The sequence below is a fragment of the Capricornis sumatraensis genome, chromosome 4 (genome assembly GCF_032405125.1).
Source record: "Capricornis sumatraensis isolate serow.1 chromosome 4, serow.2, whole genome shotgun sequence".
In the NCBI taxonomy this organism is placed as follows: domain Eukaryota; kingdom Metazoa; phylum Chordata; class Mammalia; order Artiodactyla; family Bovidae; genus Capricornis; species Capricornis sumatraensis.
In genome coordinates this window covers 101497688-101518620 of record NC_091072.1, presented here as the reverse complement: position 1 = coordinate 101518620, position 20933 = coordinate 101497688, and the positions used below count along the sequence as shown (strand labels likewise).

The 20933-nt window shown below is 51.9% G+C and overlaps 1 protein-coding gene across 4 annotated transcripts; it reads right to left on the bottom strand.

The window, feature by feature from the left end:
- Window positions 1–628: 628 nt before the first annotated feature.
- On the bottom strand, window positions 629–20652 carry SMARCC2 (SWI/SNF related BAF chromatin remodeling complex subunit C2). Of its 4 annotated transcripts, XM_068971081.1 has the most exons (29): window positions 20528–20652; window positions 18405–18524; window positions 17696–17781; window positions 17156–17237; window positions 16963–17055; window positions 16288–16357; window positions 15988–16057; window positions 15179–15254; window positions 14880–15011; window positions 14661–14776; window positions 13273–13397; window positions 12010–12069; window positions 11815–11852; window positions 11409–11539; window positions 11052–11123; window positions 9180–9293; window positions 8601–8754; window positions 7850–7942; window positions 7500–7619; window positions 7348–7410; window positions 6746–7004; window positions 6346–6507; window positions 6013–6077; window positions 5648–5783; window positions 5407–5573; window positions 4615–4749; window positions 3226–3607; window positions 2812–2895; window positions 629–1920 (listed from the first exon to the last, which is right to left on the bottom strand). In XM_068971081.1, exons 1-29 carry the CDS (start codon window positions 20636–20638, stop codon window positions 1844–1846), a joined length of 3393 nt encoding a protein of 1130 aa, XP_068827182.1. In that variant the 5' UTR covers window positions 20639–20652; the 3' UTR covers window positions 629–1843. The 4 variants fall into 4 exon arrangements, with proteins under 4 accessions (XP_068827182.1, XP_068827178.1, XP_068827179.1 ...); XM_068971077.1 differs by lacking the exon at window positions 7850–7942 and having other exon boundaries at window positions 2473–2895; XM_068971078.1 differs by lacking the exon at window positions 7850–7942 and having other exon boundaries at window positions 2473–2895; window positions 7500–7616.
- Window positions 20653–20933: the final 281 nt, after the last annotated feature.

Sequence of the window (20933 nt, the reverse complement as noted above, 5' to 3'; positions counted from 1 at the left end):
TTCACTCATCGGTGCTACAAAGGCTACCTTGGGGGGATTAGGAAAGGCATAAATGCCTGTAGGACTAAGGCTGGCCACCCTTGTTCCATCCCATGTGGGGCTGAGTCCTCTCCTAGCCCTCCCTGGTATGGAAGGTCTTTTGTCAGGGAGCCCGGGAACTGTTTATTGGAGCGAAAGTCAGGCCATATTAGTACTGCCTGGGCCTGTCACTTCAGCGAGGCCCAGGGCCAACAATAACAAGCAGCTGAGATGCCTGCCTTCTCCCGCCTAATAAGGGAAGACATGAAGCCACCACTACTGAAAGGATAAATAGACAAAATTTCCAGGTTGTGAGGTGTCCTTCCAAGTCTTAAATGGCTATTTTTAGAGCAGGTAAGAGCCTCTCCCCAGCTCCTGCACAGTTGTTCAGCCCTGACAGCTGTGCTGCCTTTGGCCCGTTGTGGAGAGAGGCCCAGTGTTGGCCGGGCGTCCCTCCAGCCCCGCCCAGTGCTGCTGGAGGACTCCTGGGGTGATGCTCCAGCCCGATCCCCTGCCTCACAGCCACGGGTAAGAGAACACAGAAGGCATCCACAAGATGGAACTGAAAGCAAATTAATTTATAAAAAAAAGGGAAAAGAAAGAAAAAAAAATGTACAGAAAATTTTGAACAGAAGAAAGGTGCCAAGACGCAGAGGAAGAGAAACATGGGGACACGAGGAACAAAGGGGCTGGTGGGAGGGACCAAGAACTGGTGGAAAGCCTTGGGATCACTGTTGTCGTCCCATCAGGGATAAAGAGGGACAGCTGGTACTGGGGGCACTGGAATCTGGGGTGCAGAGCTGAGCCACGAGCTGCCATCAGGGGGTTGGCATGCCCCTAGGTTGGGCACCCCTACCCAGCTGCTGCCCCAAATCCCAGGGAATTCCCCGATACCAGCCATGACGGGTGTGGTGGGAGGGAAGAGGGGACAGAGTGGCCCACCACGTCATAAGAAGGAGGTGCTTAAGTGCTTTTCTGACAATTCCACGTTTTTAAAACTTCCCATTCTCTTGGTGCTCCCCTCTCCGCATCTTCTGGGAGTCAGAGCCCGGGGAGGGGGCCACACAGCCCCACGTGCCCTTTCTTCCTCCACTACCTACCACAGGAATCCCCAAGACGTTTCCCCACCAAATAGACATACTCTGACATCAACTACGCAGGAGACTTTTAAAAACACAAAACTGACATTCAGAGGGAAAGGGGTCATTGGCTGAGCTGGGGTGGCCTAAACAGCAACACTGAGGAAGCAGCAGGAGAGAGGAGTGGGAATAAACGGGGCAGCCGAGGAGGGTGGGGAGCTGACTCGGTCACTAATGAGGGGCCGGAGGAGACAGAGCCTGCACCCTATCCTATCAGAGCTCTCCCCAGAACCTAATACCCCTTTCCTAAAACTCACCTCCCTCCTCCAAAAAATGTAAAAGTTGGATTTTTCTCACTGGTTGGAGGGCTTTTTTAAATCTCTACTTCCTTTTAAAGGGCTTTTTTTTTTTCAATCCATAAAAAATGCAGTAGTTTTGTGGAGATGTACCCTTAACAGTGGTTAATTAGGACCTTGTAGAAACACCTTTGCCCAGCCCTTCCTTTGAGGGCAGCGTCCCCATCCTATCTTTTAAACATCTTTTCCACAGAAGTCCTTGAATCATCCAATATAAAAATGCATGCCCCTGACAGGCACGGTGGGGGCTTTGGAGGGGCAGGAGGACTTTCCTTACGTAGTGACGAACTCTCCAGGCTGGGGAAGGGTCCCAGTGGTGGGGACAGGGCTGTTCCTGGAAACTTGATCTCCGTGGGGGGTGAGGAGGGAGAGAGATGTCGGGCTGGCTCCTCACTGTGGGGGTGGCACAGGGGTGACTGTGCCTGGGCTCGGGGCCGTGGGGTCTGGAGGCAGGGGGGTGCCTGGGTCTGTGGAGAGAAGCAAGTTGCATCAGCTGGGGTGAGCAGGGGAAAGGGTACAGACCCAGGCCACCAGACACGCAACCAGGCATGGCATGCAATGGACGGGAGATGAGAGAACACCCCCGGTGGACAACTTCTTTTCCCAGTGCCCTCTCCCACCACACGCTGGGAAAACTGCTACCCCCTAACTGTCCTCCTGCCCCCCAGGGAACTCTCTAAATGGGGCACTTGAGTGTGACGGGAACAAGCAAACGGGACGGCAGTCATCATGCAAACAAGCAGCCGTTTTTCCAGTTTACAACTGAGATGCTCTGTGTCACAGGACTCCTCCGTGACCCACCAGTCAAAGGCCCCAGCGTCATCCCAGGGGCCAGCTGCCAGGCTGGGGAATGGCGGAGGACAGCCAGAGAGGCCCTTCCCTCCTGTATTCTAATTTTACCACGGCGTTCAAAAAAAGGATCCTGGAAACCCTGGTACCCGAGCCCCTCGCCCACCTGCCCTCCAGTCCACCCCGTGGAGCCCTCTCCCGCCCCTTGTCCCCTCCAGGACCCTTCTCACCTGGCAGTGGGCTGGCACTGGGCAGGAGGTTGCCCTGAACAGCTGCCACAATGGCAGGGCTCTGGGCTGCGGCGGATCCGAGCCCCGGCCCAAGAGGCAAAGAAGATGGCATGGTGGTGGTCGCCGGCAGGTTAGGATGTAGAGGGTTCGCCATGGACACAGGCAGGTTAGGTGGGGGGAGAGTGGCCGGGGCGAACGGGAGATGGTGGTGATGCCCATGCAGGTTAGGAGGAGGGGGGAGGTTAATACTGATGGAGTCGGCTAGGCTACCAAATGGGATGATGGATGGAGCAGGAGGGGGAGGCGGCATGCCAAAAGGCAAACCCAAAGGAGCATTACCCGCCACGCCTGGGTGCCCGCTGCCTGGCACTGCCCCTGGCATCATTGAGGGAGGAGTTTGTTGGTTGGGGAACGGTGAGGGGCCTGGGAATGAAGAGGAGAGATGGAGAAGATTGGAGGCATATAATCTCACTCACCAACTCACTCACACAGTGAGGATAACCCAGTCACTCCTAGGCCACCTTCCCTTTTCCTGATACTAGAACTGAGTGATAAATCCTTCTAACAAAATTCCAAAAATCTGGCTCTGGGGAGGGAGCCCTGCTGACTTAGGGAATAGCCATGGTGAAGGAGGATCTGTAGAAACTGAGGCCAACCCTTATCTCCAGTCCTAACACACACTGCCTCTAAGGGGAACTGGAACATTCCCCCGGACCCCTCCACTCAGCCAGAGCTCCAGAAGCCATCACTCACCATGGGGTCCAGGGGGGGGTACCCCTGGTGGGACGGCCCCAGGCTGGGGGGCTCCAGCTGGTGGCTGCTGCTGTGGCCCCACAGTTGACCCTGCCTGCCCAAGCTGTTCGGAGGGCCCCAAGCTTCCAGGAGGGGCCCCACTGCCCGCAGGAGCCGGGGCCACAGAGGCTGGAGCCATGGCCAAGCCGTGGACAGTGGGTGGCCCAGCAGCGCCTGGTGGTGGGATAGGCTGGGAGCCCGGGGGCAGGGCTGGTGGTGGCTGCTGCTGCTGTTGGTGCATCTGCTGGAAGTGCTGCTGCCGGGCCCGCATCTCTGCGTACTTCAGCTGCTCCATGTGGAAGGCTTGTCTGTCGGCCAAGAGCTGCTGCCTCTGGTACTCCAGCTGCCCGGGCCGATGGAGAGCTGTCACCCGGGGGCAGGAAACCCCAAAGGCACACACCTTGCCCCCTGCTTTGTCTTCTGACAAGCCCAGCCTCCCATTCTGGCGATCCCCACACCAAACCTCAGCCTTGTGCTCGGCTTCCGCTGTTCTCGCCTCCCCTCCCCTCTCCAGTTCCCCCCACCAGGTCTTCTGGCTGCCCACATGGCTTCTCACTGCAGTGGACAAGTGGACTTAATCTGGTGGTAGCCCTTGTTCATTTTCAGCTCCAAAGCTTTGAATTTGTCATTACTTTCATCTGGAAACCAACCCCCTACCCCGCCAACCAACCAAGTTCCTCTAGTCAAATCATGTTCTTTCCCTCCTTCAAAACTGAAGAAAAACTCACAATTCTTAGGAAGCCCTCCCAGGTCACCTCACTAGCCTCTGAGCTTTGGCCTTTATTCTGCTCTCACTCAGGATTTTTATGCTTGATTGGAAATCTCTCAATTTTCATTTGTCAGATGCTTGATGCATTAGCCAACTTTGACGTCTCCATATTGGATATCTGATATCTTCAATTGAGTTCAGGATCAGAGTCCTTATCTTCTACTTTTATATCTTCTAAGAATCAAAATGAGTCGACACCATGTCCATCCTGCTCCCTTTCCAACTTTAACCCCTGGCTCTGAAGCCCTTACCCTCTCATCATGCCTTAAACCTGTTTAATCACTCAACAATCACTCCACAGCCAAGTCTACCGTGGACTAAGCACCCTTCAAGGACCTGGAGATGCAGCAAACTTGACCCTGGGGCTGACATTCTGTGGGACCTCAGTCTCCAGGCTGTACCTGTGGGTCACTTGTCCCTAACCGCCCAGGCTGGCTCCTCCTGCCCTGGTCTGGGCTGGTCTGCTCTGCTGTGATACTGTCAGCCTCAGGTTCTCTGTATTGCTGCTCTCCTTGCCCTAAACTGCAGCCCAGCCCACTGCCAAGGTGGGGCCCCGCCAACCACCAGAGGACTCGACTCACTGCTTCTCGCTCCCGGTCCATGATCGTCTCTAGCTCCTCAAAGTGCCGGAGTTTGATTTCCAACTTTTTCATCTGGGTCTCTACCAGCAGGGCCACCAGAGATTTGATCTTCCTCTCCTCAACGGCAGCCAAGTGCTAAGGAAGGAAGGGTGGGGTGGCCGTCAGTGGGAGGACCCAGCTGAAGACACCGGGCAACAGAGAAGGGTGGTGTGGGGGCTGACAGGCTTTAAGACAGAACTTGCTGTGGTCACAACCCAGAGAGTAGCGCAGGCTTGAGTGGTGTTTTTAAAAGAACATGAAAAAAGAGTGAGGATATCAAAGGATAAGGAAAGGTCAAATAATTGAGAGGGTGGAAACAGGCCCAATCAGGACCTCCCTGGTGGTCTGGTGGTTAAGAATCCACCTTCAAGCGCAGAGGAAGAGGGTTCGATCCCTGGTCAGGGAATTAAGATCCCGTAGGCCGTGGGGCAACTAAGCCCACGTGCCCCAACTGCCATAACCAGAGCCCGTGAGCTGCAATTACTGAAGCCCTCTCGCTCTGGAGCCTGTGCTCTGCAACGAGAGAAGCCCGCATGCTGCAACGGAGACCCAGTGCAGCCAAATAAATTAAAAAAATGCGAGACAGGCCTAATGACAAAGGCTTAAAAAAGGTAAGAGGTGACCAAGTGTTCCTCTCAGGATCCAAAGGGGACAGGAGACAGGCCAGCACTGGGTAAGGATGGCACGGCAGGCTTCCCTCCAGGTGCCGCGCGATCAGGAGCAGCACCTCCTTCCCTGGGGCTGAGGCCTTACCTTGGCCTTCACGGCGGCAGCAGCCAGGGCGGCGGCGGCGGCGGTGGAGAGGTTGCCCTCGCCAATGTCGCGCTCCACCTTCGTCTTCCTCTCCCCCTCTGACTCCACCACTTCGTTCAGCACCTCCTCCTGCCCTTCCTTGGGCTCCTTCTCCTTCTCAGGATCCGCTGGGCCAGGAAAAGGGTCGTGAGCCCTAGAGCCTGGCTGCCTTTCTGAACCCCAACCACCAAGTGAGGCTCACCTGTCGGGTCTCCATCACTCTTTTCTGACTCCTTCTCGCTGTCGCCATCTTTCCCTTTCTCATCGTCCTTCTTGGGTGCCTCACTGGTCTTCTCCTTTGCTTCTTCCTCCACAGTCCCAACTCCTTCTCGAGGTTCCTGGAGTCCCAGGGAAAGGAAAAAGTGGAGTGTCAGGGTGCTGGTTCGCACACAGCGGGCCCAGACCAGGAGCTGAGTTTACACCTCTTATCTGGGAGAGGGCCTGGATCCAGGCCGCAGCCCCATCCAAGCCCAGCCCTCGCCTGCCCAAGCTAAGTGGAGCTGGCTCCCCTTCCCTGGTCCACGCCGGACCCCTTTGCCTTCCCAGCCCGTGTCAATCCCGCTGTACCTTGGGTTCCTTCTTATCCTCTGTGGCCTGGCCCTCCGCCCGTGCCTCATCAGTCCCGCTCTCCTCTGGGTCCAGGGGAAGAGGAAACAGGAGATGTCTGACAGTTGGTCTACAACACTCTTCCAACTGCCCCTTCTAGCCAAGATCTTACTGAGAGGACCAGTGGGGAGCCACGGTACCTAAAGTAAAGCCCTGAGGAAAATGAACACCCCACCAACTCACCCCATCCGTCTCATGCTCTGAGGTCAGGTGGAGGCAGGGATGGTATGGGGAGGCCAGGCGGCTGAGGCTGCTGGTAAAAAGGGAGGAATTGGGGAACACGGCAGGCCTTACCGATCCTCTCCGGCTCATCGGAGGTGGTCCCTGCGATGCCACTGCTTTCCAGACCAAAGGCTGGGTCTGCCTTGCCTGTCACTTTGGCGGCTTCTTCCACTTTCCTAACGTGGGCCTCCACCAAAGCTGTGGGTACCTCTTCCTTCATTTTGGAGAACTCTTCTGTAAGACCCAGAGAGGGGGAGGCTGGGAGCAGGCAGGTAGGCAGTTCTGGCACTCTCTGTGAGAGCTCCCTCACAAACCCAGCTCTTCATCTCTGCCTGCGTGGAGCTGGACCGTTGCCTGGGCTGATGCCAGCCACAGACAAGGCCAGTAGGGCAGTGAACTTGAGGGGGTTCCACGGTCAGAGTACCCAGCCTTTCAAATGCAAACCAAGAGGGCTGGGAGCCCTGCGCGTTACCTAGGGCTGACTTCGCAGCAGCTGAGGCCACTCGAGGGTCGACGACAGAGGCCAAGAAGGCAACGGTGCTCATCACGGGGTTGCCTGACTGGCTGAAGGGGATGGGCTGGTAGGCCAGGGGGCCCAGGGAGGCCTCTGAGTCCTCCAGGTACGGGTCTTCGATGGGAAGTCGGAGAAAATGCAAGATGCATTCATCCTGTGTGCGGCTTCCCACGTGCTCTGACACTTTGTTCCAGTCATCTTTGTACATTTCCAGTGCCTGGTGGTGGTGGTGGAGACACAACCTCACTTACTCCAGTAGCCACCTCCCTCAAAGGTCAGCGTCCTCAACCCCGCTAAGCAGAGCTGCTTCAGAGCTCTCTGGGTTGTGATATTTATATACTCTGCCGGGCCCAAGGGGAATCTCCAAGTAGCACTTGGTAAGGACAGGGGACTGACAAAATGGTCTCAGTCCCTGCCCGGCAGCTGGCCCCTGGGGGAGTATGTGATGGGCGCTGGGGAGGAGAGAGACAGGGCGAGATCACGCCCTCCCCACTCCCAAGTGCGGCCGGCACCCTGGCCACTTCCCTTTCACAGGACTCTCCTTCCCTGGCCCCGGTTACCTCCAGGAGCAGCAGGGTCTCCTGTTCCGTCCACTCTCGAGTGGCACTGGCCGCGGCTTTGCTCTGCAGGGGAAATACGGGTGGGTCAGCAGGAAGAGCCTGTAGCCTTGCAGGAGGAGGAGCCCCGACCCCAGGTGCCCACCACCCTGTACCTTGGAGGGGACGTTCTTCTTCGTGTACATGTCTGTGCGCAGACCGAAATTCTGCATGTCTGTCGGTTTCTCCTTGCCTTTGTCAGGGAAGTTGAGCATTTGCTGGGAAGCAGAGTTCTGCTATTTGTGGAAGGGAAAGAGAGAGGTGACTCCGAGTGACTGCCAGGAGCCAGGGGCAGACAGAGAGAGAGAGGACAGACAGAAGGGGCTCCCTTCCCACAGCCAGGGACACCCCTGCGTGGACTTCCTCACTGCTGTAGCTCCTCTGCTCTCACGGCTCTTCTTCCCGGGCAGGGGCCCCCCAATAAAGGGGCAAAGAAGCAGCCCAGCGGGGTCTACACCCCACCTACCAGCTCTGGCTTGCCCTTAGCCGTCTCTGGCACCAGGTCATCCAGCTCTTTGCCCTTTCGCCCAGCCTTGGTATCAGCATCAACCTGGCGGCCCTGGGGGACAGAGCTTGGTGTCATGGAGGCTGGGCACAAAATGACCAGGCTGAGGCCCTGGAGGCCTCAAGACCAAATGCTGGGCAGCCCGAAGCTCGGGGGGCACTCATGCCACAGTTCCGTATTCCCTGAATGATTAATTAGACCTGGAATTGGCATGATATCCATTTGTATTCACATGTATCTTTATGGGTTCTCTTAGGAGCTGGACAAGTAGGTTCTAATCCTACATGTCTGACCCTGGGCAAGCCACATAACAATTTTTGTAATGTATGAAATGGAAATGGAAAAAAATGGAAGTGATAAAAATTATGAAGCAAAAATGAAAAAATGCTGGAAACGTGACAAGGTTAAAAAATTTCATGCAACTGAATTGTAAGCCATTTTTCTCTATCTGCTCCATCCCCTACATTAGCCTGTCTGCTCCCCGAGGACAACAAGCATCTCTTCTCCCTCAGCAAGTCCTTGAAGTCTTAGGTACAAAGGCTGAGAGAGGGTGCTAAATACATGGGACTGATTCCTGTGGCCCTTTGCATCCCATGGAAAAGGAAGAAGCCTCAAACACTCCTGAAACATTACCCTAAAAAACCAGAAAAAGAAAAGTCCAAAGAAGCCCGTCTGCCCAGTTCCACCCCGTCCCCGCAGCCCCTCACGCTACCTGCGGGGTCTTGGGCTGCAGTGGCACCAGCCCAGATGGTGTGTCTGCCAAGACGTGGAAGTGAGAGGTGGGTGGAGGCCCCATGGGAGTTGGTCGACTCTCGGCATCCACCTGGTAGTTAATGAGACCCCACTGTTCTAGGAAGGCATGGACCCTGTGAGGAGAGAGGCAGAGACTGGGTCACACATGAGGAGAGGGCTGGGGGCACCCTCTTCTCTGCTCCTTCTACTCCCTGGGAGATACGGCTTCCTGCCAGCTCCTACACACCAGGGACAGCCAAGTCTCCATGCACACCAGGGCCTCTCTCCATATCCACCCATCAGCTAAACCTTGCTTCCTGCCTCTCTCACCGGATGGGCTCCTTCACTACAGATGTGCTCCTTCTTCCTCCCGCCACACTGCAGAGAGCGCCCTGCCACCCCCTAAGTCACCCTGACCCAAGCCTGAACTTGCCCTTTCGCTAGCAGTGTCTTTCCTGCCCATCCCCTCTGCTCCTTGCCAGCAGCCTCTCTGCTTCGACCAAGAGGCATCTGTGAGCATCGTCCTTGAGCCTCTGCCACCCCTCAGCTGCAGACCCACCTCATGATGGCACAGACGTCACCCGCCAGGTTCCTGCGACAGGCGGTGGACGTGAGATACTCCTGGGGGTTCAGCCGGTAAGTATCAATCATGAAGTTCCGATAGGCCAGGTAGCTGAGAAGAGAGAGATGTGAACGGTGAGAGGGCTGAGGGGTAGGGAAAATTGGTAAGAGAAGAACAACCTTCATGTGTGACAGAGAAGAATGCCTCATCCAACTCAATACACACTGCGGGTCTCCTGTGTGCTGGACATGAGGGGTTCAGACCCTCAATGGGATTTTTTGCTAAATGAGTTATCTCCTTGGCTGTGTGTGCTTGGGGATGTTTCATCCAACTCTTTTTTTTGGCCATTCCACATGGCTTGCAGGATCTCAGTTCTCTGACCAGGAACTGAACCCGGGGCCTGGCAGTGAAAGCCCAGAATCCTAACCCATTAGGCTAACAGGGCACTTCCTCATCCAACATTTGGAAAAGAAATCAAAAAGAGAAAGTGCCCTTAATTCCAAAGGCAGATGTTAAAGGGAAGTCCTTAGGGGTGCCTCCACCTAGTTAGCAGGGCACAGCCTTAAGAATACATGTTTTGAAGGTGGAAAGGTCTAAGTTCAAATCCTAGTTATACTATGATGGTCTTAAATATTTGAAACTTAGTTACCTTAACTGTAAAATGAAGTGTCTGTTGAGAATAGAAAGGTCTGTAGAGATACAGAATAGTGCTGGGCATGCTGTACAAGCTCCAAAAATGGCAGCTATTGTGCGGCGTAACGTAAAGTTTGAGAACATGAGGCAGACTACAGGACTCAGACCCCATTACTCACGAGCTGTGTAACTTTAAGCAAGTGACTGACGCCCTCCACACCTCAGTTTCCCTGTCAGTAAATTGAAGATAATAAGAGCTACAGCTAAAGCTGATGTGAAGATTAAATTAGTCAAGGTATGTAGGATACTTAGGATAATGCCTGGGAGATAAAGGGCACTCAATACATATAGGCCATTATCGTTGTTTGGTATTTTACACCCCGAGTGCAAAGTGTAAAGAGTTCTAGTTCCAACTCTGCCTGCAGATCAAGTTGAACTCATGTCATCTGTCACTACTGCCTCTGGAGAGAGCAAGGCTTCTTTATACACTGCTTTCCTCAGCAAGAGGAGGAGAAGAGAACCATACCAGGCTGTGGGGAAAGAAACACGGTGGAAGGACCCCGGAGCAGGGAGATGGGGAGCTGAGGAATAGCTAGGAAGCCAATGTGTTCAGTCCTCAGGGTGCCTGTGCTCAGCACTAGCTCCCACCTGCCCAACTGTATCTATCCTGGAACATTCCTAACCACAGAAAACCATCAAACTAAAGCCAGGCAGGTTTGGTCTGAGGAGGAGCCTCGAAGGACATGAAGATGTCTGAGCCCTAGGCCCAGACTTCACAAAACACATCTCTCCATCCTTTAATTCACAGACTGGGTCTTAATAGTTCTTCCCATTTTTTTCTGTCAAAACCTACTCTATGGGACCAGTAATAGTCAGTTACACTTTAGCCAAAGAGATTAATTATGCTGGAGATATTTGCATTTTAGACAGCACAGGTAAGGCTGGATGGAAAGCTCTAAACCCTGTTAAAAGAAACAGAGGGAGGAAACACAGCTGAGCCCAGGGGGAAGCAAATATTTGTTTTGAACAGAACAGCAAGCTTTACACAGCCCCCAGCAGATCCCAGGGGCAGTGGTCACAGTGCTGGGCCGGAGCTGCCTGTGGGCAGACAGCATGTCTCCGTGAGCCTAGCACAGGGCCTGGCTCATGTAGGAAGCTCAAGAAGTGTCTGCCCACTTGGATCAGGAGGAGCCAATGGGGACAGGAGGAAGAGAACCACGAGCTACAGTGTCTTACATTTCTGGAGTCTTGGACTTGTTCTTGCCATTGAAGAACTCAGGGAGAGCCCTCCGTTCGATGGCGTGAACACTGCAAGAGAAGCCAGGGTGCAATGAGAAGGCTCGAGTGGAGAGATGGGACCCCAAAGATGAGAGATGGGACCCCAAAGAGAGGAAACGTCTGGAAGAAGGGGCAGCAAGAAGGAACGGGAGGCCTGGGTCTGAGAACTAGACCAGGAGCTCCCCTACAGCTGAACTGTACCCCAGTCTTGCTGGCTGAGGAAGAGGGAACTTATCTGGAGGCGGGAGAAGGAACAACATGCTGACCCGTGGTCACAGGAAAAAAGGCTTCAGTGAGGAGCTGGAGCAGCGATACCTGTTGTAGTCAAACCAGGCAGCATAGCTCGGGATGATGATGTGGTGGGTCTGCTCAGTCACGTTGTCCTCATGCAGGTCTGGGTTCTTGGTCTGTTCTCCCTTGTTGCCTGTGCTGTTCTCGTCCTCATCCTATGAGTATGGAGGCTGCTGGACTCTCAGCATTCTCGTTTAGCCCTTAGCAACCCCCTGCTTCTCCCCCACCCTGGGAACGTGGGCACTAAGGATGGGATGGAACTGAACAGTTATGGGCCTTGGGACTCAAAAGGCTCAGAATTTTGAGCAACAGTGAGAATGAGTTCTAGGGTGGGAAGAGTCTGGGCAGTGGAAAGTTCTGGGTGAAAGGAACTTTATAATCACAAGGCAGAATCACAGGGAAAAGTAGGGGCCCTCTAAACTGGCTCTACCTTGCCCGTGGTCTCCATGCTTTCATCCTCTTGTTCATCTGAAAGAGAGAGACAGCAAGATAGAAGGTTGGTGCTGCCTGAGGGTCCGGAGAACAAGTGCGCTTTTGGAAAGGCCCCGGTAGGCCAGGGGCAGGGACTGGCCTCCCGCCCCCGCCTCTAGGCTCTGACTGCCTTGCCCCGAGCGCCCCGTCTTACCCAGGTCAGTCATGGTGCCTCCTTTGACTGGGGCTGACTCTGAGTCCTTCTTAGTGTTGACTGCCAGGGGAAGAGAGTCATTTTAACAGAGAGGTTCTGTCTAAATCAAGCCCTCGCCTCTCCACTGTGAACACTTCCAGAGAGCTCACTTTCTCCCAAAGTCTGCTCCATCTGATCACAAAATGTAATAGCTTACTCCAGTCACAATCATTCTAGAGCTTGAAACTTTTCCCCTTCCCCCATCAAAGATTCATTTTACTTAAGCTTTTTCTTATAAAGAAGCATCTTCTACTTTACGAACATTCATTAATCACTCTTGTCTGTAATTGCCCCTTATCTCCATCTAGACGTCTGTAAGTTCCTCCTGGACTGACAGAGTCTGACCAAATCATTCTGGAGAGGAGTGGCTGGATCCTAAACATTTTTGAAAGCAGAGGACATTTTCCTTCACTGAATTCATACACAGGAGCTCACCCAAGAAAATACAGAGAGGAGAGCTGCTCTGATGGAAGAAGGGGTGAAAGCTGGAACTCCTCTCTCAGTGGCCTTCCCCACCCTAGTCCTGAAACCCACTCCTGGATGTCTGTGGAACAGACATAAAGCAGTACTGCGGAGCAGTAGTCTCCAAAGTGGGGTTGCAAAAGAGGGTCCACTGGAACCCAGGCCGAGAATATCAGAACCTCTATTTTTTAATCTTATCCTCTACGTTTCCCTAATTTTACATAACGTATGTTTTATAATGTTCCTAAAAGTAGTGGTGAACACTACATGTGTATAATTTGTGCTCAAGTACATCTCACTGACATTGAAAGTGAAAGTGAAAGTGGCTCAGTCATGTCTGACTCTTTTCGACCCTATGGACTGTAGTCCATGGAATTCTCTAGGCCAGAATACTGGAGTGGATAGCCTTTCCCTCCTCCAGGGGAACCTTCCCAACCCAGGGATTGAACCCAGGTCTCTTGCATTGCAGGTGGATTCTTTACCAGGTGAGCCACAGGGAAGCCCCAAAATACTGGTAGCCTATCCCTTCTCCAGTGGATCTTCCTGACCCAGGAATCAAACCAGGGTCTCCTGCATGGCAGGCGGATTATTTACCAACTGAGCTTTCTGGTGTGTAATAAAAGAAGTTTGGAGACAACATGGTCCATGACTCAGACATGGAAATGAAGTTAGAGGACTGTCTGTGGTGATGACTATGATTTCAATTATCAGCTAAGTTGAAGGGTAAGAGTCTCTATACCTGGAGCTGGGCCTGGCCCATACCTGTCTTGGGCAATGTCACCTCTTCCACATTGGGGACCGGTGAGGGCTCATCCATGTCCTTTGTCAGGTCTTCTTGCTCCTCCTCTCTGTGGCCTCGCTTTGACTTGGTGTAAGGTGTTGAAGGACTGCAAAGGAAAGAGAGTGAAAGTGAATCCAGGCATCTTTGGACAAGGACTCCCTGGAAGGTGAGTTCAACGGAAAGAAAGGAAGCAAGAAAAACTCCCAAAGGGACTGAGAGGTACAATGTGATAAACATAATTCACAGTGCTGTGTGGTGCACACGAAAGTTGTTAGGAGAGTAAATCCTGGGCTTCCCTGGTGGTCCGGTGGTTAAGAATCCACCTGCTAATGCAGGAGACACGGGTTTAATCCTTGGGCCACGAAGATCCCACATGACACGGAGCAACTAAACTCCTGCAACACAACTACTAAGCCTGTGCTCTAGAGCCTGGGAGCCGCAACTGCTGGAGCTTCTGTGCTCTGGAGTCCGTGCTCTGCAACAAGAGAAGCCACCTCAATGACAAGCGTGCTCATCACAACTGAGAGTAGCTCCTTCTTGTCGCAACTAGAGAAAAGCCCATGCAACAATGAAGACCCAACACAGCCAAAAAATAAACAAATAAATAAAAATTTTTAAAAAAGAGCAAATCTTGAGAGCTCTCAGAACAAGGAAAAAAATTTTTTTACTTATTTTTCTATTTCTTTAATTTATTATCTACATGAGACAAAAGATGTTTACCAAATGTACTTTGATAATCACTTCACAATGTACGTAAACCAAATCATGATGTATTCCTTAAACTTCTACAGGGCTGTATGTCAGCTACATTGCAATAAAGCTACAAGGAAGGGACTTCCCTGGTGGTCCAGTGGTTAAGAATCCACTTTCCAATGCAGGGAAGTGGCCTCGATCCCTGCTCCAGAAACTAAGATCCCACATGCGGCAGGGCAACTAAGCCCACGCCACAACTACTAAGCCTGAATGCCCTAGAGCTCATGTGCCATAACTAGAGAGCCCATGAGCTGCAAGGAAGATCTCGAGCAACCTCGAGCACTGCAACCAAGACTAGATGCAGCCAAAAATAAATTAATTAAAAAAATAACTGCAAGGAAGAAAAAAGGGAGAGAAAACCCTGATGGCAGAACTGAGCAAAGAAGAAACTGATCACTACAAAGTAAGTGGAAGAGGCGAAGACATTTCATCTGCAGATTAAGCTCTCTTTGAGTTTACTCGTGGCCAGGACCGGAAGTAGACACTGGATAGCTAAAGATCTCCTCTTCCCTTGTTGGCCAGCGCCTGGTAGTTACGGGAGGGGATTAGTCCTTCCTTCCTTAACCAGGGAGTGGACACAGCAGTGAAGGCAGGGGCCGGTTAAGGGCTGGCCTACCCTTTCTTAGCATTCTTCTTCTTGGCTTCTGGGGTCGGTGAAGGTGAGGGGGAGCGCTTCCTCTTCTTATAGTTCCCCCCCTTCTTGTCCCGTCGGTCCGAATCTGGGCTGTTCACCTGCAGGTTGAAGAATTGGGGCAGATGTCAGCCAACAATCTCCAGCGAAGACTGTTCTGAGACTTGTGCTAAGGGCTCAGGAGAAAAGAAAAACAGTTTTCACCTCATCTGTCAGCGTCTTGGCTGAAATCTTCTTTCGGCGGGAGACAGGGTTTTTGTCATCATTTACTTCGTAATCTTCCTCATTCATCCATTCATTGAAGGTGTCTGTGTCCAGGATCCATTTTGCATGAACCTGAAGTACAAAGGCAGACTGCCTTGGGGAGAGGCCTGGAAGTCCTCGGTTCTGTCTGGGGACCCTTAACAGAGGAACCCAAGGGCCCAGGAGCCTCTCTGTTCACCTCCGAGAGCGGTCTGGCCCTGGTATTCTTGGGGGAGGGAGGGTAGACAAGGAAAGCTCACCTTCCTAGGTTTCTCAGGAGTTGGAGCGTCCTCCACAGACGCTTCAATTTCACTGGCTGGGATCCACGTGTCATAACTGCCATGGGAAATTGAGCGTGAAGCACAATCAATGGGATAAAGTTGTGGAAAAATAAAGGGCAAACCTTTTACTTTTCCCATTTACAAAAAGTATCGGGTTGTTGGGTTACTTTTTGTATGGTTTGTTGAGTATGATTATTTTTTCCAATTAATATTGGGATTCTTTTCACTATACAGTAATAAAAATTATTACAAAACATTTCAAAAATAGAAGAAAGGAATCATCCTAACACAAGCACTGTGGCATTCAGTATATATGTGTTCTCCAGTAACGTTTTTCTACAATTTTTTTTTCCTATTATTTTGTTTTTACATAATGGCAATGATACTACATGTCATTTTACATCCTACTTTTTGCAATACTTACCTATAAATTATGTATGCTATCTCTACCACTTTAAATACTGTAAAATAGCCCACTGACTAGATATATAAATTTGCTGAAATATTTCCCCACTGTTAGACATTTAGATTATCTCTAATGTTTACTTACCAAAACTCATACTAGGATAACCATCTCACACACAAAGCCCCAATGCTTTTACTCTAAGCTTTGTCCAGTAAGCCCAAACTTCCCACAGGACAGACCAGAGGGTTCACATAATAGGTGGGAGAACAAATTAACAGAGTGAAAAACAACCCTCGAAGAGTGCCTTCTTGCTTTACTAGACGTTCCAGGGCTTTTCCGTCTGGCTCTTGTACTTAAACCTGTCCCCAGATCCCAACCTCACCTGTCAGGATAGTAGCCCCAGTGCAGAAGAACCTGCTTATCCCTCTTCATGACTGGCCGTACCCATTCCTCTGGGGACAGAGACAGAGCAGGGTGAGACATGAGCTAAAAGGGTACATATACCAAAGAACTCTGTACACAACCCCTGCTGCAGCAGGGGACTCGGGAATACGAACTAAGGTGGTTAAGAAGATTCAGGGTTCTAAGGAGGGAGGAGCCCAGGCACTATACAGCTACTGAGTGGTCCTCCATCTCCTAGTCCAAGCCATCCACTGCAGTGACCAAGAAACCCAGGCCTCACCTTCCTCCAGGTTCCCTGGAACCGGATACACAACGTGGGAGGCACTGTTCTTATCCTCAGTGACTGTTCCCTGGATGACATAAAGAGAAGCAGGTAAGTGTGGTCCTCTTTGAATTAGTCATGAATGTAAATAAACCAAAGTAAGATTTAACCACAGATCTGCCTTCATAATCATATGGTATCAGCATAGTATGAAAGTTGGTTTGCATTCTCTAAATACACATCAGCTGAGTGGCAGAGAGAAACAGCTGGGACTTTGCAAATAACGGAGAAAAATAAAAGAATTTTAAACTGCTACAGATAAACCTCTGAACAGATCATCTGTTACATATGGGAAATGAACAGTCAAGTTTATGTCCCTGTATGTCCCAATGATAGCTGCTTGTTATTACAGAGTTCCAGAGAGCAAAGATCTCATTTATCTAAAATCAGGCAATCTCTAGCTCAGTGGAAATAGATGCTTTTCCCCTCAGGCCTATGCAGTCTCTAGGAACAGTGATCTACACCTGCCAAGAATGGGAATGGGAGAAACAGAGAAACAGAAACAGAGGCTTAAAGCTTTAATTCTAATATTCTTCCAAATAGATAGGGCTACCGCAGGGCTGCTTCTTGTATGCAAAACATCAGAAAAAGAGTCATGGAGTTTCTAAAACCTCTCCTCACCCACCCACTCACCTGATGTCTCTTGATAATGTCTTTTAATTTCCCTAGCAGTTTGGGTTCAATTTCTGGGCACAGAAAAATATTAGGTCGAGACAGGCAATTATTCTGTGGGCAGAAGAAATAAGTGGGATGAGATTATAGGGAAGGGGTGTTTTGGATTCTCATCCAGGGAAGGGAGATAAGTGGGGGAGTTCTTGACTATTACCTGCACCAAGGACTTCTCAATGGTCATGAACATTTCCACGTTGCGGTCCATGCGTGATGGATTCTGAAAATCGTAACGCCGCCTTGTAAAGAAGCAATAATCTAGTGAGTGGTATAGCTCAAGTCTGGGGACGAGGTTAGCATATGTGATTATTTTAACATAGGAGATTAGGAGGCAATTTTGCCCTCAGCTGTGCCAAAATCACCTAGGATCTGGGGTTCACTGATCTCAACTCCACAAATCACTTTGTACTTAGTCCGAAAGGATAAAGAAAGGCTTGAGATGTCAACCTAAGAATCCCCTTTCCTCTACAATACACACACTGACACACACATACATATTCACTCATTCTTAGAGAATCTTGGCTCTGACTCCCAGCCACTTTTCTGACCTAGCAGGTCAGGTCCGCTGATCTCGTAAAGTAAAAGACTTGCAAGAATGTCTACTCTCTCCCACCCCACAAAGACCCCAGGGAATCATAAAGGGGGATTCCCTTTAAACTAAATGTAAGAAGTACAAAGAGAAGAGAAGGCATCTCACCATCCCTGGTCACTCTTGAATTTGTAGGCAGCTGCAAGTATGTGGCACAGGGAGCCTCCTGCTTTGAAATCTAGGAAACATTTGATCTACAAAATTGAGACAGGGAAGAAGTATATGAGAATTACATCCTATATTCTCTTATGATTTAACAATCCTTTCACAAAATCTTATGCTGAACTGATCTCCCTCTCAAAGCTGGAATTCTTTAACCCCTGTGCCATTCTATCTTGTAGCCTAGAAGAGGGGAGAGAAAGAAACCAATATTCACAAAGCCCCACCATGTCCCTTGCTGGATTCCCTTTACTGGGTTACCTCATTAATCATTACAGGTAATACCTACAAGATAGGTATATTAATCCCATCGAGAGATAAAGGAACCAAGACTCAAAAGGCATAAATGGCTTGTCCAAGATGACAGAGACACCAAGTGGCAGAGCCAGGATTTGAACACAAGAGTGTGCAAATCCAAATCTCACGTTTTCACCATGCCATGAGTTTCATGACTGAGTTTTGATACTCTGAGATAACCTGTTGCATGAACTATTACTAGGACAAAGGGGATGGTAAACTCTGCCAAATGCCAAGCCAGTAACACCCCAACCAAGGAAAGGGATGGCAGGAAGTTACCCAAACCTCAAAAACTAGAAGATTTACAAAAACACAAAAGACAACTCCTTCTCGGATTTGCCCCCTTGCTTTTTGCACTTACCGGCAGTTTAGTGAGCGGTGCATTGCTGACATGTTTGCCAAAAACTTCTTCCTGAAATTGTAGCAACTGTACAACCAGGCTAGACAGGGACTTGTTGGTGGGTGGTTCGGCTTGTATATACTGGGGAAATAGGGAAAAGGAGAGAAAAACAGACCCCAAATCAATTTTCCACCATCTCCCTTATTTCTTCCCCAGAAGCTCTGGAAGCATCTGGGATACAAATAGTGTCTTCTTCCCCCACATGCCTAATCTCTTAGAAAGAAAATGGCAGAAGGAAGGCCTGAGGTGCCCCTCACCAAGAAGATGACATTCAGCTGCCTACTGCCAGTCTTGGGTGCTGGCAATATAGGCAGCTTCCTACTCTCCTTCAACTACACCCTAAAAATGGAGCTGCAGGATCCCGATCTTTAGCCAATGGCACCTAGAGTTGTAAAATTATGAAGATTCATACGGATCAGGCCACAGAAGCAACATCTGGAATGCTCTAAGGGAGACAGCAGTCTACTTCTTTGAGTAATGGTGTGGAAGGTCAAGATTCCCCCTATAATATAGCCTAATAAGAAAGGTGCAAAGAAGCAATATAGGGCACATGTCTTCACATTGCCCTCCTAGAAGGGAAAAAAGACAGCTACTGCCCAGCCAGGTGGAAATAGCAAGCCAGTATCTACCCTTCTTGAGGAGACTGTACTGGACACAGGCAAGCCTGGGGCTTCTTAAATATTTCCATATTATGCGACCTAGCACCCTAGCCTTCAGTTCTCCTGTAAAACTGTGCAAAGAGGCTAACTTTATCTTTTGATCCCCTTTTCCTCAACCCCGACCATAGAAAAAAAGTGCACCTTTTGGTGGGAGGTGTAAAGAGATCCTTGAAAGAAAAGGTAAATGACAGAGCTAAGAGCTTGACAGCTGAACTAGGTCACAGGCTGTCAATTCCCCCAGGGCCAGACACTAAGCCCCTAGACTGATCTCCTGTCCAAAAGGTCAAAGGTAGAAGCCTGGGAGCCAGAGCCTCACGCTGGTGTAGAGACGAGCCACAGACCCAGCAGCTGTTGGTCAAGCTCTGACACCCAGACAGACCTCTGAGAACAGAGCCAGACTCATAACCAGGATCAGAGGGGCGTTCTCCACCGGCCCATCACACTTCTGACAGGTTGCAGAGCTGAGCAGGAAGAACTGGGGAGCTGAAGGAAAGTATGAGAACCTCTTATTGGGGGCAGTGAGAAGGAAGAGACCCAGACCCTCTCCAGAGAAAAGCCCTATGCAGAGATGTTCCTTTCAACCAGGCCTAAAGACAAAGACATCACCAGGAAGAGGTCTGGTATAAACGACAGGTAAGGCTTGAACCCTTTGTTCATTACCTTATTATCTCCTGTTACGGGATGGGGGACTCCAGACACAAACTGCATCCTAGTCTCTGAACCCCAAACCCAAGGCAATGCAAGGCCAGGTGGTGGGGTGATTTCATTGTGAAGTTGAGCAATGGTTTTAAAAGGGGTAGCTGCCCAGGAACTCCTATACCCTGACTCCCAAAGAGGTTCTGTTACCCCTTGTACGGAGATGGGGGCGGGTGGTAGACAGGTGATCCCGGGGTGGGGGCCTTTTTCAGGCTGGTGAGCAGTCGAGGGCCTGCTCTGGGGCTGTTTCTCCTCCGGCTTTCATCATCTTTCTCTGAACATACACAAAGCACCGGCGAGGCCTCAGCCCTGCTGGTACCTGGCTCCGTGGGGAGCTCTGGCGGGCACCGTGGCGGGCACGCTAGGGTCGGGGGGGGGCATTCGGCACCCGTCCACCCCCGACCGTCCCTCCCGGAAAAGCCCGGAAGGCGATGGCTTATGGAGGGTGGGCAGCTGGCACCGGGACCCGCCGGACGAGTGGAGAAAAACAAGGGGCAGAGGGCGCAGCAGTGGGGGCGGGGGCTGGAACCAGAGGCGGGGGTGGGGGGTTGTTAAAAGAGGCTGGGGGAGGGGCGCGGGGCGGCGGAGGGCGCGCTGGGGCCGCTCCGGGCGCCGCGGGGGAGGGGCCGCGGGCCGCGGGAGGGTGGGCAGGAGCTGGGGGTGGGGGGAGCCGCGGGGCCTCGGTCCCTTTGTCCCGCCCCCGGCCCCCGCGCGGCCCTGCCCGCGTACCTTCTTATAGTTCTTGCCGAGCCACAGCCGCACGTTGTCGAACTGGGTCACGGTGTCCGCGGCCTCGTAGTACTTCACGTTGGGGCCGCCGTCCTTCTTCCGCACCGCCATCTTCTCGGGCTCGGGCTCGGGCCCCGCCGCCGCCCGCCCCGCTCAGCTCAGCTCCCGCCTCCTCCGCCTCCTCCTCCGCCCGCCTCCCGCCGCCTCCCGCCGCCGCGGCCGCCGCCTCCCGCCGCCTAGGCCGGCCCCGGCCCGCGCAGCGCCCCCTGCCGGTCGGCCGGACGCGGTGGCGGCGGAGCGCCTGGCGCGGGGCGGACCCTGGCGGCCTCCCTGGCGGCGGCGGCCGCGGCCGGAGCTCTGGGGAGGAAGCTGCTTCCTGGAGGGGGCGCACGCTCCCCAGAGATCG